Here is a 14478-nt window from a genome sequence, read left to right on the forward strand (position 1 = left end):
ACCAAATTGTGGTGCCTGGTGTTTTAATGGGTAATTAAGGTGCTCCAATTGGACTGAGCCTGTGTAGGTTTACTGTATATCCAAGGGGTGGTTGGGGTTTATTGCTCACGTAATGCCACTCAGGGATGAGTGGGGCTGGTCACTCTCATCTTAAACGTCAGGATCAACTTGCCTAGCCCTGGGCTCCTAAGTTCCTCGCAGGGCGACATAGGATTGGATGATGGATGGATGGATGGATGCACAGTAAGCCTGGATGGCAAGGAAATAGAAAATGTGAGTGCATTTAAGCACCTGGGTAGCGTGATGAATGAGGATGGAAGTTTAGATCAGGGTTCTTCAAACTACGGGTCCCGACCCATTACTGGGTCGCCAAGTCCTCCAAACTGGGTCGCAGGCTGACAAAAATAAATACATAAATAAAATAAAATAATAATGTTCGTGACAATAAAATAACTATGAAGTTCATACATGAACCCGCCTAACACAGTTTTATACTCGAATATTCATACATTTAATTATCAATAAAACAAAATCATAGCACAAATATTAGCCTTCTTGAGAAAGAGAGAGAGAGAGAGAGAGGTGGGTGAGGCAGTGGTGGTGGGGGTGGCAAACGTGAATCGAACGCGTAAGCTGCGACGAGTGCTTCCAGCTTTGAAACGAAAACGGGTTTAGTTACATTTGAGTTTTAAGAGTGTGCAGAAGTCTCCTTTAGTTATATAACAGTTCATACACCCACACTCATATCAAATGGATCGAATTGTTATTAGAAAGGGTGCCATTGCTACTCAGGCACCAAAGCCTTCTTGTTCAAGTGAGAAAGACAAACAGACAAAGTCAGTGGCAGAGAAGCCTGCTATGTCTCGTATGGGTGAGGCATCATCGCCTGTGCCCTCTTCTGAGCCTCTTGCCAAGAAGAAGAAATCATGGCTAAGGCAATATATTGAAGAATTCTTGAAGTATGGATTTATTAAGTATGATAAAGATAAACAAGAACCAAAGCCACAGTGTGTTATTTGCAATGAAGTTCTTGCAAATGAAAGTTTGAAGCCTTCAAAATTAAAGAGGCACCTTGAAGCGAAACATGTTGAACTAGTAGGAAAATCAGTAGAATTTTTTCAAAGAAAAAAGGAACAATTGAATTTATCAGTGAAAATCCTTAGTAAATCAACCACTCACAATGATAAAGTGCAACTGGCTTCTTATCTAGTTGCTTATCGAATAGCAAAAGAGAAAGTGCCATATACTTTTGGTGAAAAACTTATCCTTCCAGCCACATTAGATATAGTGACTACTGTGCTTGATGAGAAATCGGCAGAGAAAGTTAAATGTGTCCCTGTCAGTGACACAACAGTATCTCGGAGGATTAGTGATATTGCAGAAGATTTGGAATTTCAGTTGGTTTCACGCCTCCAGGCTGCTGAAGGCGAAGGGTATGCTATCCAGCTGGATGAAAGTACCGACATAGCTAATCGTGCAACACTCCTGGTTTATGTGAGATATCCATGGGAAGATGACTTCTTGGAGGATATATTGTGCTGCTTGACCTTACCTACACACACAACAGGGTCAGAGGTCTTCAGAGTGTTGAATGACTGTGTAACTGGAAAATATAAACTGAACTGGGCAAACTGCAAGGGAGTCACCACAGATGGAGCAGCAAATATGACTGGAAAAAATAGTGGTGTTGTGAGCAAAATATCAGAGGCCGCAGGTAATAATGTAACTTGGAATCATTGTTTCATTCATCGTGAAGCTTTGGCTGCAAAAGGAATCCCTGCCAGCTTGAAAAATGTTCTAAATGAAGCTGTAAAACTTGTCAATCTTATCAAAGGAAGTTCATTGAATAGCCGTTTGTTTGAAAAACTTTGCTGTGAAATGGGAGCTGACCAGTCACACTTGTTGTACCATACTGAAGTCAGGTGGCTTTCCCGAGGAAGAGTTTTAACCAGGATATATGAACTAAGGATGGAGATAAATATATTCCTTCTAGAAAAGAAATCTCCAATGGCAGAACTATTTGTCAGGAATGAGTGGCTTGCACAGCTATCATATTTAGCAGACATTTTCTCAAAGCTCAATGAACTTAATCTAAAACTACAAGGAAAGGAGAATGATATATTCAAACACACGGAGGAATTACAAACATTTAAGAAATCACTAAAGATTTGGCAAGCAAGAGTTAAAGCAGACCAGCCTGTTTACTATATGTTCCCCATACTTTTGCAACACATTGAGGAAAACCATGTCAATGAAGAATGTTTGCAGAAAATAAAAAAGGATATAGACATACACCTTCAGTCTCTGTCAGCCAGCTTTGAATGGTATTTTCCAGAAGAAAAAATGACTCATTTGAAAGAAAAACACTAGGTAAAAGATCCATTTCTATTTGAAACCCCAGATTTAGTTGTTGAATTAAACTTTACGCCCAGTAAGGAAGAAGAGTTAGTCCGCCTAACTAGTGATAATTCATCAAGAATGAGGCACAAGACATCAACATTGTCATCTTTCTGGTTAAGCCTATCCAAGGACTATCCCAGTTTAAGTAAAGAAAGTGTCACTCTCTTGCTACCTTTTACAACCACGTACATGTGTGAGGCTGGTTTCTCAGTCTTAACGAAGTTGAAGTCCAAGGAAAGAAATCGCCTTGATGCCACCATTGATATGCGTGTGGCCCTATCTTCCTGCAAACCAAACTGGTCCAGGATAACAGCCAACAAGCAAGCCCACCCAAGTCACTGAATAGGTAAGACTAAGTGCAAATTAAGTGGATATTATTCTATGCTTGCCACACTTTATTGAAAGCATACACACACACACATTTTATGTATATATATACAGTATATATATATATATATATATATATATATATATATATGCAATTACTAACATTACATGGTTATAATTCTGGTTAGAATGCCTTTTTATCATAATTATTGTGCTTCAGTTTTTGGCCTTGTATTCTTTGACATTGATAATTCTGGTCACTTGTACAAGATCTTTCTATATGGGTCGCGAGAATGATGTCATAGTAAAAACTGGGTCACGACTGAAAAAGTTTGAAGAACCCTGGTTTAGATGATGAAGTGCTTGAAAGGGCACAACAGGGAAGAGAAGTTTCTGGATCTTTGAAAACAGTGATAAAAAATAGGGAAGTGAACATGGAAGTAATAAAGTCACTGCATGATAGTACAGTATTGTGATACCAACTCTAACATATGGAAGCGAAGGTTGGATCTTGCTGGAAGGACACAGTAGAAATGAGTTATTTGAAAGAAGCATAAGGACTTACACAGAGAGACAGACTGACAAATGAAGAAACAAAGGAGTATTGTGATGAGGATGTCGATGTGATACAACACGTCAGAAGAAATACATCGAGGTGGTTTGGCCATGTGGAGAGGATGGAGGGCAAGAGACTAAAGAGGAGTGTGCAAATGAGTGAGGGGGAGGGCAGGGGGGAGAGGGATGGGGAGACTGAAGATGAGATGGAGGAATGGAGAGGTATATGAGAGAGGGGTGTTAAGCTGGGGGGAGGGCAGTGAAATGGCAGGGGAAAGGGGGACATGAAGGCGATTTGTTTGTGGCCACCCCTAATGGGATTATGGTGTCTGGCTATAGATACATTGACAGTATGTGGTGAAGATTTACTGTTCTGTAAATATTACATAAGCTGAGGGTATGGGTTGTCACAAAGCCAAGATTAAAAACTTGGTTATTTTATACACTACTTCCCTGTACAAGAAAAAATATAATTACCTTCATTCCCTCCCATCGAGAGATGGCACGTAGAGGCCTGAGGGCTCTTAATGTGCGGAGGCTACGGAGAGCAATGAGATTATCCTGTTCGATGAAGAGGCTACACATGGACACAAGTACAATGAAGCAATCCAGTATGGTCCACACTGAGGTGAAGTACTTAACGAATCCCAGTGCCACCCACTTGACGATCATCTCCAATGTGAACAGTATTGCGAAGGCCAAGTTCAGGTAGCTGAGCACCTCCTGTGTGGGGGTACAGGTACAAGGTCAATACCTGGGCAGGCTAAGAAATAACCAGGTATACAGGTCACCAGGGTCAAGTTATCCAGCTAACTCTTGCTCACAGCAAAGACTCTGCCCACCTCTTAAGCTGTATGCTGAGCTGAGAGAAATATCATACTGTACCTAGTTCATCAAAGCACCAAAGTAGGAACTGTATAATACTAGGTGCAGTTGAATAATATCTGAGGTGTGACAGATGTCTTGAGTGATTGGAGTTAGCTTTGCTTCTTAAGCCTGAACTGGGGGGCGGCACATCTACTGTACAACTTAGTTGCAAATTTTTGCTGTACTATGACAAAAAATAATTTAAAAAAGTACTTTGAATATTCTGAGTACTTGAAAAATTTACTATTTCTTAAAAATCTAAAACAATATAACGTGGGGACTCAGGATGAAACAATTTCACTCTCCTTAACTGAATACACTGAAACTTCTTTGATGAATCACCAACTGGGTCATACAAATCTATTTTAAAATCCTCTAATACTTCCTACAGTTGCAAGCAGTCAATCAGGAAAGGCAAACACACAATAAACACTAAAAAACAAACACAAACAATCCACTTCAAACCTCCACATCTCCCACAATGGCTTCAATAATAACACAAAAATGCAAATAATATACAGTACATTTTAATGCACATTCCAGGTATCCAATGGCCACATGTACATTTATGGGCAGCAGCTTGACGCACACGTCAGACAGTGAAGCCAGGGAGGTAAATTCAGTCATGACACAACAAGCAACATGGACATTGCACATTAGGATGAAAAAATATATATTTATACATATATATATATATATCGACATATAAGGAAGAGAAATAATGCTGGAAACAAGACTTATAACAGCATAAACACTTCATATCACATGATCAGTTAAAATGTGTCATCTGCAATCAGAGGTGTCAATATGAATTAGGAATAAAATACTGTATGTCAATAATGTGCTCTGTTGTGTGGGTAACCTCCCAAGTATATGCTACTGACTACATTCATGGCTAAGTAAATGTAACAGTGCAATGAAGTGTCTATTAACATTTCAATTAAAGAACTGAGGAAATTACAGTCATGTAGATAATAAATACTGAGATCAGGAAATTCCCTAGTTGCATCTGCACAGACTTGACGAACATCCACGTAAAGACTTCTGCAGTGTCTGGGTGATAAGAAAATGTAACACACAAACATGAGTTGTTCAGACAGGCTGACATATTCTTGCAGTTGGTGCAATGGTGACATGTGGTTGGTGAATGGTGGTAGTGGTAGCAGCATGGAGTTAACACTTACAATACGGTTAAGGGCACACCTACAACAGGGGAGGGAAGAACATACGGGGTGGGTGGTGTCATGTGCTTGCAGGAACTCGAGCCTTTGGGGTAACACATATTAGTAGAATTTGCATATCTAGAACCACTACATGTCTGGATTTTCTTTATATGGTGTTCTACAATCACTAAGGAACAAACAGCTCCAAACTCTTACTAAACTAATATACCTTACTCTCAGCCTACTGTACCCTACACAAAGCTGTACAGTGCTTTCCAACACATACTACATAAAAAGAAGTCCACGTGTTATGAAGTTCCAGATATGCACACTACTTTTAATATTAATACAGTATTCAATGTACTCAAAGTCATAAGACTGAGTTCTGTTTTTACACTAGTGCTTAAGTCAAAAGTAATGGACAACTGTAAATATCATACACCTGATCGTTAACCATGTTATTTCATACACAGTATTCTGTGTTATGAGTTAAATGCTGCATGGTACAAGCCAGCAGCTTAAAAAAAAAAAAAAAAAAAAAAAAAAAAAAAAAAAAAAACAGCAAATGTGTATATCAGTGATGAGTGTAGTGTATGGGAGGGTTTTCTGACTTACATACACAGTGTACTCTGTGCAATGTGTGCGAGATATGTGTACATGTGGATATACTTTCCATGCTGTGGTGAGCGTGTGAATGTGTCAACACAAGTATGGTAGGGTCATGAGGCCCCAAGCTAAAGTAACAGACAGCGGCAGAAGACCAAAGGCATTCAGAAGCAGGTGTAAGGTACGAAGAAAATATCAATAAATACCCGTCTCTCCTGTTGAAGTGCAACAGAAAATGTAAACATCGTATTTAGTACCATATTTCAACTGTGTCTACCATTAACTACAACATCAAAAACTACTACATATCTATGCAAAAGTGAAGGCAATACACCATCCTAGGAAGTTCTTCTTACAGCAAAAGCTATAGTACTTTACTTAAAACATCATGACTACGAACTGATGGTCCTAGACTGACTGTCTAAGTGAAAAACAGTGAATGACAACACCACCGCAACCATGGATTCTTTACCTTTAGTTCCGTTTTAGAATCTAAATGAACATCCTCAAAGCAGAGTGTGACAGATGAAGCGAAGATGAGGATGAGGACAACCCACTCAAAGTACGGGCTATCTACCACGTAGAGGCACATTTGACGAACACGATACCAGCGCTTGTAGATATCGGTCTCGGTAAATTGGCTGCAGCATTGGATTCTGGGTAATAAAATGATTTGGAGTATGCACATTAGATTTCTGTGAGGCAGAGTGATGGCAGATTACAGTGAGTGAATGTGTGTGAATGAGAGGTGCTCAAGTTTGTGGATGCAAATGAATAAACATATGACAGAAATAATGATATATGCAAAGCACTGCACATGACTGCTGTTGTTATGGCCCCTGACTCATATGAGATTTAACCTTGTGAACTGTAAACCAAATCTGCCTTTCTGTTGTCTGCCATCCTCCTTTCAGGGGATGGGAGGCAACTGAGGGAAGTTTGTATAACTAGGCAGTAAAATTTAGCCACTTGATTACAGAACTGTATACCAGTTCCACTGCATGACAGTGTCCTCTCCAGCACCACTGAATACAGCAGAAGTACAGTAATAGGTCATCTGCAGATGCTGTGACATGTGGGATGAACTAAACAATATGGCTGGCTTAAGTAACGAGTGAAGAATGCTTGGATTACTTTGATAGCTCGCACCTCATAGCAACTCCACCTTGACTCCATCTCTGTCTAGCCTCTGAACTCAACACACCCCAAGTGATGGGAAGCTGGGAAAAAGTGACAACTGAAATGCTTCTGGAAACTTGTTTAGAGGATAAGGAGATTCCCAATCCCACCAATCCACTTCCTTTTAACTGCCTTTGACGTGCAGAGCAAACAAGTGCAATATTCTTCTTCCACTATCCTCAGGGATATCACAAGAAAAAAGATCAGACTGTAATTGTGAGCACCTCAGCTTGGGTTTTGATTCTGCAAATGTGTGGCTGAGTCAGAAAAAATATACTGTATAATAAACTTGGTTTCAAGTTATTCTACTATTAACACCAAAGTTAAACTGAGTAAATGGAGTCTCTTTAAATGAGTGGGTATAACTAACCCTAACTCACCTATTCTTTATTCTCATATCACAGCTAGTTCCCCTCAATTTGGCCAAATCTCTAAGGATACTTAGCTAGGTAGTTTCAGAATGACACATGACAAAGGGCTAGTGGTCTTGGTTAGGTTTGTGAGGGTCTATCCACTGTCCTGGTGCAATTATTTACAGTGTGCAGCTTGAACGAACTTAACCCTTCTCAGGACTGAATGAGAAACAGCACATCTCCTCTTCCTCATAGGATTCAGAGATATCAAACATTATTTAATTACAATTAGGTGGGGGTGCTCATCATCCTCACACTCAATGTAGTGCTGCTCTCGGGTGTCTGCCCTGTCCTCTCATCCATCCTTCTTTCCTTCCATCCTCTTCTGTCTTTCCTTCATTCTTTCTTCATCCTTCTGCCTACGGTTTATACCCCCCCTTCAGTCTTTCTTTCCTTCATTCTTTCCTTTTACTTCTGCCTGCAGGTGACTCTACACTGAGTGACAAGCCAAATAGTTTCCTGTACACCAGGAAACCATTTACTATACCGGGTGGTAACCATATAACCAAGTTTTGGAGCCTGGCAGTTTAGTGGGTAATTACAGCACCCCAATCAGACTGAGCTGGTGAAGGTTTATTTTCAAGGGGTGGTTGGGGTTTATTGCTCACATAATGCCACTCAGGAATGAGTGGGGCAGGTCACTCTCATCTTAAATGTCAGGACCAACTTGCCTAGCCCTGGGCTCCTACACTCCTCATGGGGCAACTTAGGATTGGATGATGGATGGATGAATTTAAATACAATTAATTACCCCACAAACTTTACAAGGAAGGCCCAGCTTAACAAACCAATCTTAATGTCAAATAAGAATAAGATCAAATATTCATTTTATGTACATTAAGATCTAATACCTTCTCCCATTTTCCACGTCACCTCAACATGCAGGCACAGCCACATACAGTGGAAACTTCCTAAGTATTTCTACACATATTTAAAATATAGATGTCTATAAAGGTTAAATGCAGTAGCATTTAATTTATTGATAATAAAGATTATTAAAAGAAACTAAAACAAATCCCTGGGCAAACAAACTGCTTGAATTGGCAATAAACATTCTCTGGTATTTTCCTCTGCTTTCAACAAGGACAACTACTTAAATCTTGCACATTTTACTGCTAACCACAAGATACCTTGCTCTGGGGAAAAATAATTTCCGCAGTTTTGGGGCCGGGCAAAATATGATAAGCTGTATCATGTAATGTGACCCCTAGCCAGAAGATATCTCCACAAGTCTCGAGAACTCCATGCTGCGGCCATTCTAGGTCGCACATTTTATCCACCTTTCACAGTCTCAAGGATATCTGTTAACTTCAGGGGCACCAATTTATCAATGGTTTTTATATTGGTTGTCCCCAGCATTTAATTCTAACAAGTCTCTGCACCCCCTCTGAATCTGGATGTGTGGAGGTGACTTCAGCTAATGGCCACTGAGATCTTGGTTGGTTGGTTTTTACTAAGACCACATCTCCTATGTTTATGACTGACTTGTTACTGGCAGCTCAAAAGATAATCTTCACCCCAATATCTATTCCAAATGATCAATACTCTTTTCAAATGTTGACATCTCTCAAGCAGATGATGCCTGGTTCATTATTCTCTATGATGGGATCATCTGCTTCCTCCTGGATATCAACACAAAACACTGGATGGAGCTGGTGTCAAGGCCCCAGCTGCTACACTAGTATCATCCAGATAGGTTTAACGTCTATCATTAATTCTAGCATCAATTTCAATTATTACTGTTCTCAGCTCCTCTCCAGTGATCTTACTTCCATGTCAGGTTTTCCTTAGGCAGCTCCTCACAATCCCAATCATTCGTTCTGTGAACCTACTTTGCCATGGGACTCTAGGAGCAATGAACCGCTAGGTACAATTTCGGATTCCAAGGGTTGACTTAACATTTGGGTCATGCATTATAATTAAAATTAGAGGTGATGCTCCAATGAAATTGGTTCCATTGTTACTTATTAATTTACTAGGACAAGATTGTCTAGCTGCAAATCTTCTGAATACGTTCAGGAATGTCTCTGAATTAAAATCTTCTGCCATTTTTACATAGACTGCCATAGTGCAGGTGCAGATAAACAAATATATATACACCTTACGGGGAGTTCCCTCATCTGTAGCAGTTATAGCTCCTGTGTAAACAATTCCAGTTATTCTGAAAGGGAGACTTACATTTACCCTATCCTTTGGTAAAGCAAGAAGTTCTGGATAGTCATATGGTCATTGTTCATACTTCCTACATATAATGCAACTCTTGAGATATTTCATTACAACCTGTCTACCTTCATGAATCCAATACCTTTCTCGGACTAAGGCCAAACTCTGTGGCACACCTCCATGAAGAGATAACCAATGGACTTCCTTAACAATTACAGTAGGTGTACAAAGAATCATTCATGGGTTAACAAAATAGGATGTCTAGTTTGGAGAGGCAAATCAGTCTTTACTATTCTGCCAAGGTATCTCATTAGACCCATTCTGTCTAAGAATAATCTTAAATCCCTCAAAAGTTTATTCTTAATGCTAGTGCTTCGGCATAAAAGATAAAAAATCTCTCCATAATATTTCTTTTCCAACCTTTTCACCCAATATTTCCTAGGATCAAACTCCTCAAATCCCACTTTCTTATAAAAAATTTTTTACAACTAAATTAGCAGTGTTAAGGAGTTGTCTAATTGATGAAAATCTACTAATGTCTATCACATCTGGCTCAGGTACTATAGGATCCAGGTTCACTACACTAACTTCGGAAATATTATACTGTTTCTGCTCAGTAGGGTTGCCATATCTGAACAGTTAAAATACCGGACGCCTCCGCTGAAAGGCATGCTCCCACCCACCCCAACACAAAGTGGGGTTTTGGCATTATGAAACCCATATATATATATATATATATATACAGTAAAAGTCCAATTCTTCGGCATCCAATTCCCCGGCAAATCTGCCATTTCGGCAGTTTTGAGAAATAGTCCCATTTACGAAAATCTCTGATCATTCGGCAAATTTTCCGATTTTTTTCGTCCCCTCTACTGCTGGGGACTTCTTCCAGCAGTAGCAGACTCCAATCAACCCCTTCTATTGTACATATGTAATTAAGGAACCGACTATAAGTTTAGGTAAGTGCATGTGAACTTGTAGGCCTACTGTATCATTACATTTACAGTACACCCTCATTATCGACGGGGGATAGGTACCTAAGATACCCGCCGATGCCTAAAACCGTCGATACCGATTTTCGTCTGGTCAGGTACCCTTTATTTATATATTTTAATATCCCTTCAATCACTCGTAGGTAATATGGAGTTTAGTTTTAGTGTTTCTTAGAAATAAATTAGTTAGGCAATTGAAAAACTGAATATCATAATAAAACTACTTATATTAAGTAAAGAATTATGGAAAAAATAGCATAATCTCTGATGTTGATGCATAGTGGTCGTACACTGGACCTCAACTTGTAATGGCTGCTGTATCATCACTTCTCTCTCCACTTACACCTCACTTCATCTAAAAATAAAAGGCGAAACCAGCAGTTGTAGCTATCCATATGTTTACATAACCGAGTGTGTAAAAAAAAAAAAAAAAAAAAAAAACGAAAGCAGCAGTGGTGGTCATTCATACGTTCTAATAACTGAGAGTGTGGGGCAAGTGTTACGTTAGATCAGCTGTTCGCACCAATCTTCACAACACACGCCAGTGCTGCTAGCTCATACCAGAGAGACCACGCTCTCCTATTTACTTTCATTCTCAAGAGCTTCCTTTCATTCTTGATATTCCATTTCTCCCAGACCTAAATTTTCACGACTGTATGGCAGTTTATGCTATCAAAGATGAATCTTAGCCTAGCTTTCGCTAGGATCTTCTTTTAGGAAAATTCAACTCTCCTTATGCTCGTATATTTCATATTTAATCTCTGCCTAACTTTTGCAAGAAATATCCTTTATTGACAAAAAATCCAACTCATCTTTAACATTATAACAAATGATACAGGAGCATGGGTTTTATCATATGTCCTTCTGCATTACCACACAACAGCACAGACACACGATCTTTTGCTGCTTTAAAGCCTGGCGCACTTTTCTCCTCCTTCGAAATGTACGTTCTTTTAGGCATTTTCTTCCACCACAGGCGTGTTTCGTCCGCATTAAACACTTGTTCATGCCTGTACCCTTTCTCCCTTATAAGTTCAGCAAAGTCACGTGGGTACGATTCTCCTGCTATCTGATCTGCTGAAGCTGCTACACCAGTCATCCTAATGTTATGTAGGCCATACCTTTTCTTAAAATTCTCGAACCAGCCCTTGCTGGCTGCAAATTTCTTTTGCCTAGAAGCACCAACATTACTAGGCCTATCACCATCGTCATTACTTTCATCACCATCATCACTATTTTCACCTGCCTCACTTTCATCACCATTATCTTCACCAACACCACTGCTTTCACCAGCAAACCGAGCATAGAGTTGTTTTGCTTTGTTTCTGATGAACTGGGAGTCTAGCGGCACGTGTCGACGGTTTAAGTCCTCAGTCCAAATATTCAGTGCCTTTTCCACCTTCACCAAGGCATCATCTCTCACATGCATCGTTACTTTAGCCGATCCTGGTGTGCACGAAGCCACAGCATCTTTAATGTCTTTTTCTCTCCATTTTATGCCACGAACACTGGACTCATTCATGCCATACTCGCGACCAACCGCTGCATAGCTCATTCCACTTCTAAGTTTTTGTAATATTTCGTTCTTTACTTCCAAGGTAAGTACTTTCCTTGCTCTCTTAGCTGCCTTATTTCCAGTTGGAGTGTTACAAGGGCGCTTCGGAGCCTTGATGATCGCGAAAGCACGATAGATGTGACCGAACACGATATGAAAACAACAGACAAACGTGTACTGATGCTGTTGTTTGTTGGGTCGGCGGGAACATGCTGCGAGCAGCCAGAGACACCTGGCAGGATGGCGCACAAACTTGCTAGGAGGTGCCAATACAATTCTTTATTTTTTTATTTTTTTAATAATAATAATTTAACTCCCAGGAGACAAAAAAACCGTCGATAATCAAATCCGTCAATAAAAAAAAGTCGATAATGAGGGTGTACTGTATATAGAGTATGTTCACTAATTTCTTTATTTTTCATATTCATGTATAGTACTGTATTCATTACAGTATTGTACAGTATCAAACAGTATACAGTACTCTCTCCAAACACATTTGTAATGATATGAGTAGTGATGACAATGTTCACCAAAACATATAAGGTACTGAGTGGGTAGGGTTTTTGATAATTCGACAATTTTGATATTTCGGCACTTGCCTGGTCCCAAGATGCCAAAAAATAGGACTTCTACTGTATATATATATATATATATATATATATATATATATATATATCAGTGCTACTGTAATGCATCCGCCCATCCATGATCCATTATCCTGACATTTAAGATGAGAGTGACCAGCCTCACTCATCCCCGAGTGGCATTACGTGAGCAATAAACCCCAACCATCCCTTGGATATAAACCTACACAGGCTCAATCCAACTGCAGTGCCTTCTTTACTCTTTTTTACAATATACTGGAAAAAACAGGCAAGGTACAGAACTGGGGGTAGGGGGGTTTTCAAGAATACTCCCCCAGTATCCCTGCTTGTCGTAAAAGGCGACTAAAAGTGTTGGCGGAGGGTTAGTGCCCCTCCCCGGAAAACAACTAACTAAAAAAACAAACAAGAAGCCTCGGACAAGGACTGACCAAACGATGACGACCCAGGACCGGACAAAGGACTTGGTAATGAGTACATGGAATGTAAGAGGAGCAAATGATGAGGTGAAAGAGAGAGAGATTGTTCAGGTGCTTGAGGGTGCGAAAGTGGATGTATGTGGAATAACTGAAACAAAATGGAGAGAAGAAAGTGTGAGAGAATGGGAGTATGGATGGGGTATATGTGCAGGAGTAGGTGAGAATGAGAGGGCAAAGGAAGGAGTATGTATAGTTGTGAGTAAAAGATGGAAGAGGAGCATAAGACAGTATGGATCAGTTGGGTCAAGGATTGTGTGGGTAAAGTTGAAAGTTGGAATAAAAATGTGGGCGATTGTGTGTGTATACACCAACGCAAGATCGTGCTAGAAGAGTGAGAGAAGAGTTCTGGACAAATGTGGAAGTGTGTATGGAAAAGTTTGGAAGGAATGAGAGAGTGTTTTTGATTGGTGATATGAATGGTAAAGTTGGGAATGTGAAGGTGGATGGAATAGTTGGTGAGTGGGGTGTGCCTGCTGAGATAGATGAGAATGGGAGTGCGTTAGTGGACATTTGTGCTGGGAGGGGGTTGGTGATAGCCAATACCCTCTTCAGGCATAAAATGATCCACAGGTATACATGGCGAGTGATGAGAAGGGTGGGTGGTGAACTGAATGAAAGGAAGGCAATGATTGATTATGTGTGTGTGGATGAAAGGATGCGAAGATGTGTAAAGGATGCAAGAGTGTATAGAGGTTGGGGGAGTGGACTTTCTGACCACTACTCAGTGGTGGCCAGAATTAGAATGCAAGTAAGATGGAGGAATAGAAGAAGGGAAAGACGAGAGGAAGGAGTAGTTGCAAGGAGAGTGGAAAGGTTACAAGAGGATGAGAAAAAGGGAGAGTATAAGAGAGAAGTTGAGGAACGATTGGGCAAATATGAATTGGAGCAGATGGGAGACGTGGAAGGTGTGTGTAAGATATTTACAGAAGAAATATGTGCAGCATGTGATGTGGTGTGTGGAAGGAAGAGAAGACAGAGGGGGGTGCAAGGAACAGCGTGGTGGAATGAAGAGGTGAAACGGGCTGTGGCACAAAAGAAGAAAGCATACAATGAATGGATGAGAAACAGGGGCGTGGAAGAAGTTGAGAGGCGGAAGAGAGAGTTATATGTGGAAAGAAAGAGAGAGGTGAAAAGATTAGTAAGAGAGAGTAAAAAGAGAGTGGATGAGGAATCTGGA

General features: G+C 40.2%; 1 protein-coding gene across 1 annotated transcript in view; it reads right to left on the bottom strand.

The window, feature by feature from the left end:
* LOC145414591 (sodium channel protein 1 brain-like) overlaps nt 1–14478 on the bottom strand; it is a 1229691-nt gene that overhangs the window by 557657 nt on the left and 657556 nt on the right. The window contains exons 21-23 of the mRNA XM_080284113.1: nt 6391–6574; nt 6125–6133; nt 3760–4005 (exon numbers count right to left, since the gene is read on the bottom strand). Coding sequence (XP_080140239.1) covers nt 3760–4005; nt 6125–6133; nt 6391–6574 — 439 coding nt within the window. The remainder of the gene's footprint in view (nt 1–3759; nt 4006–6124; nt 6134–6390; nt 6575–14478) is intronic.

Source organism: Coenobita brevimanus, chromosome 100, assembly GCF_032717465.1.
Source record: "Coenobita brevimanus isolate Jiangsu-jjx chromosome 100, ASM3271746v2, whole genome shotgun sequence".
Classification (NCBI taxonomy): Eukaryota; Metazoa; Arthropoda; class Malacostraca; order Decapoda; family Coenobitidae; genus Coenobita; species Coenobita brevimanus.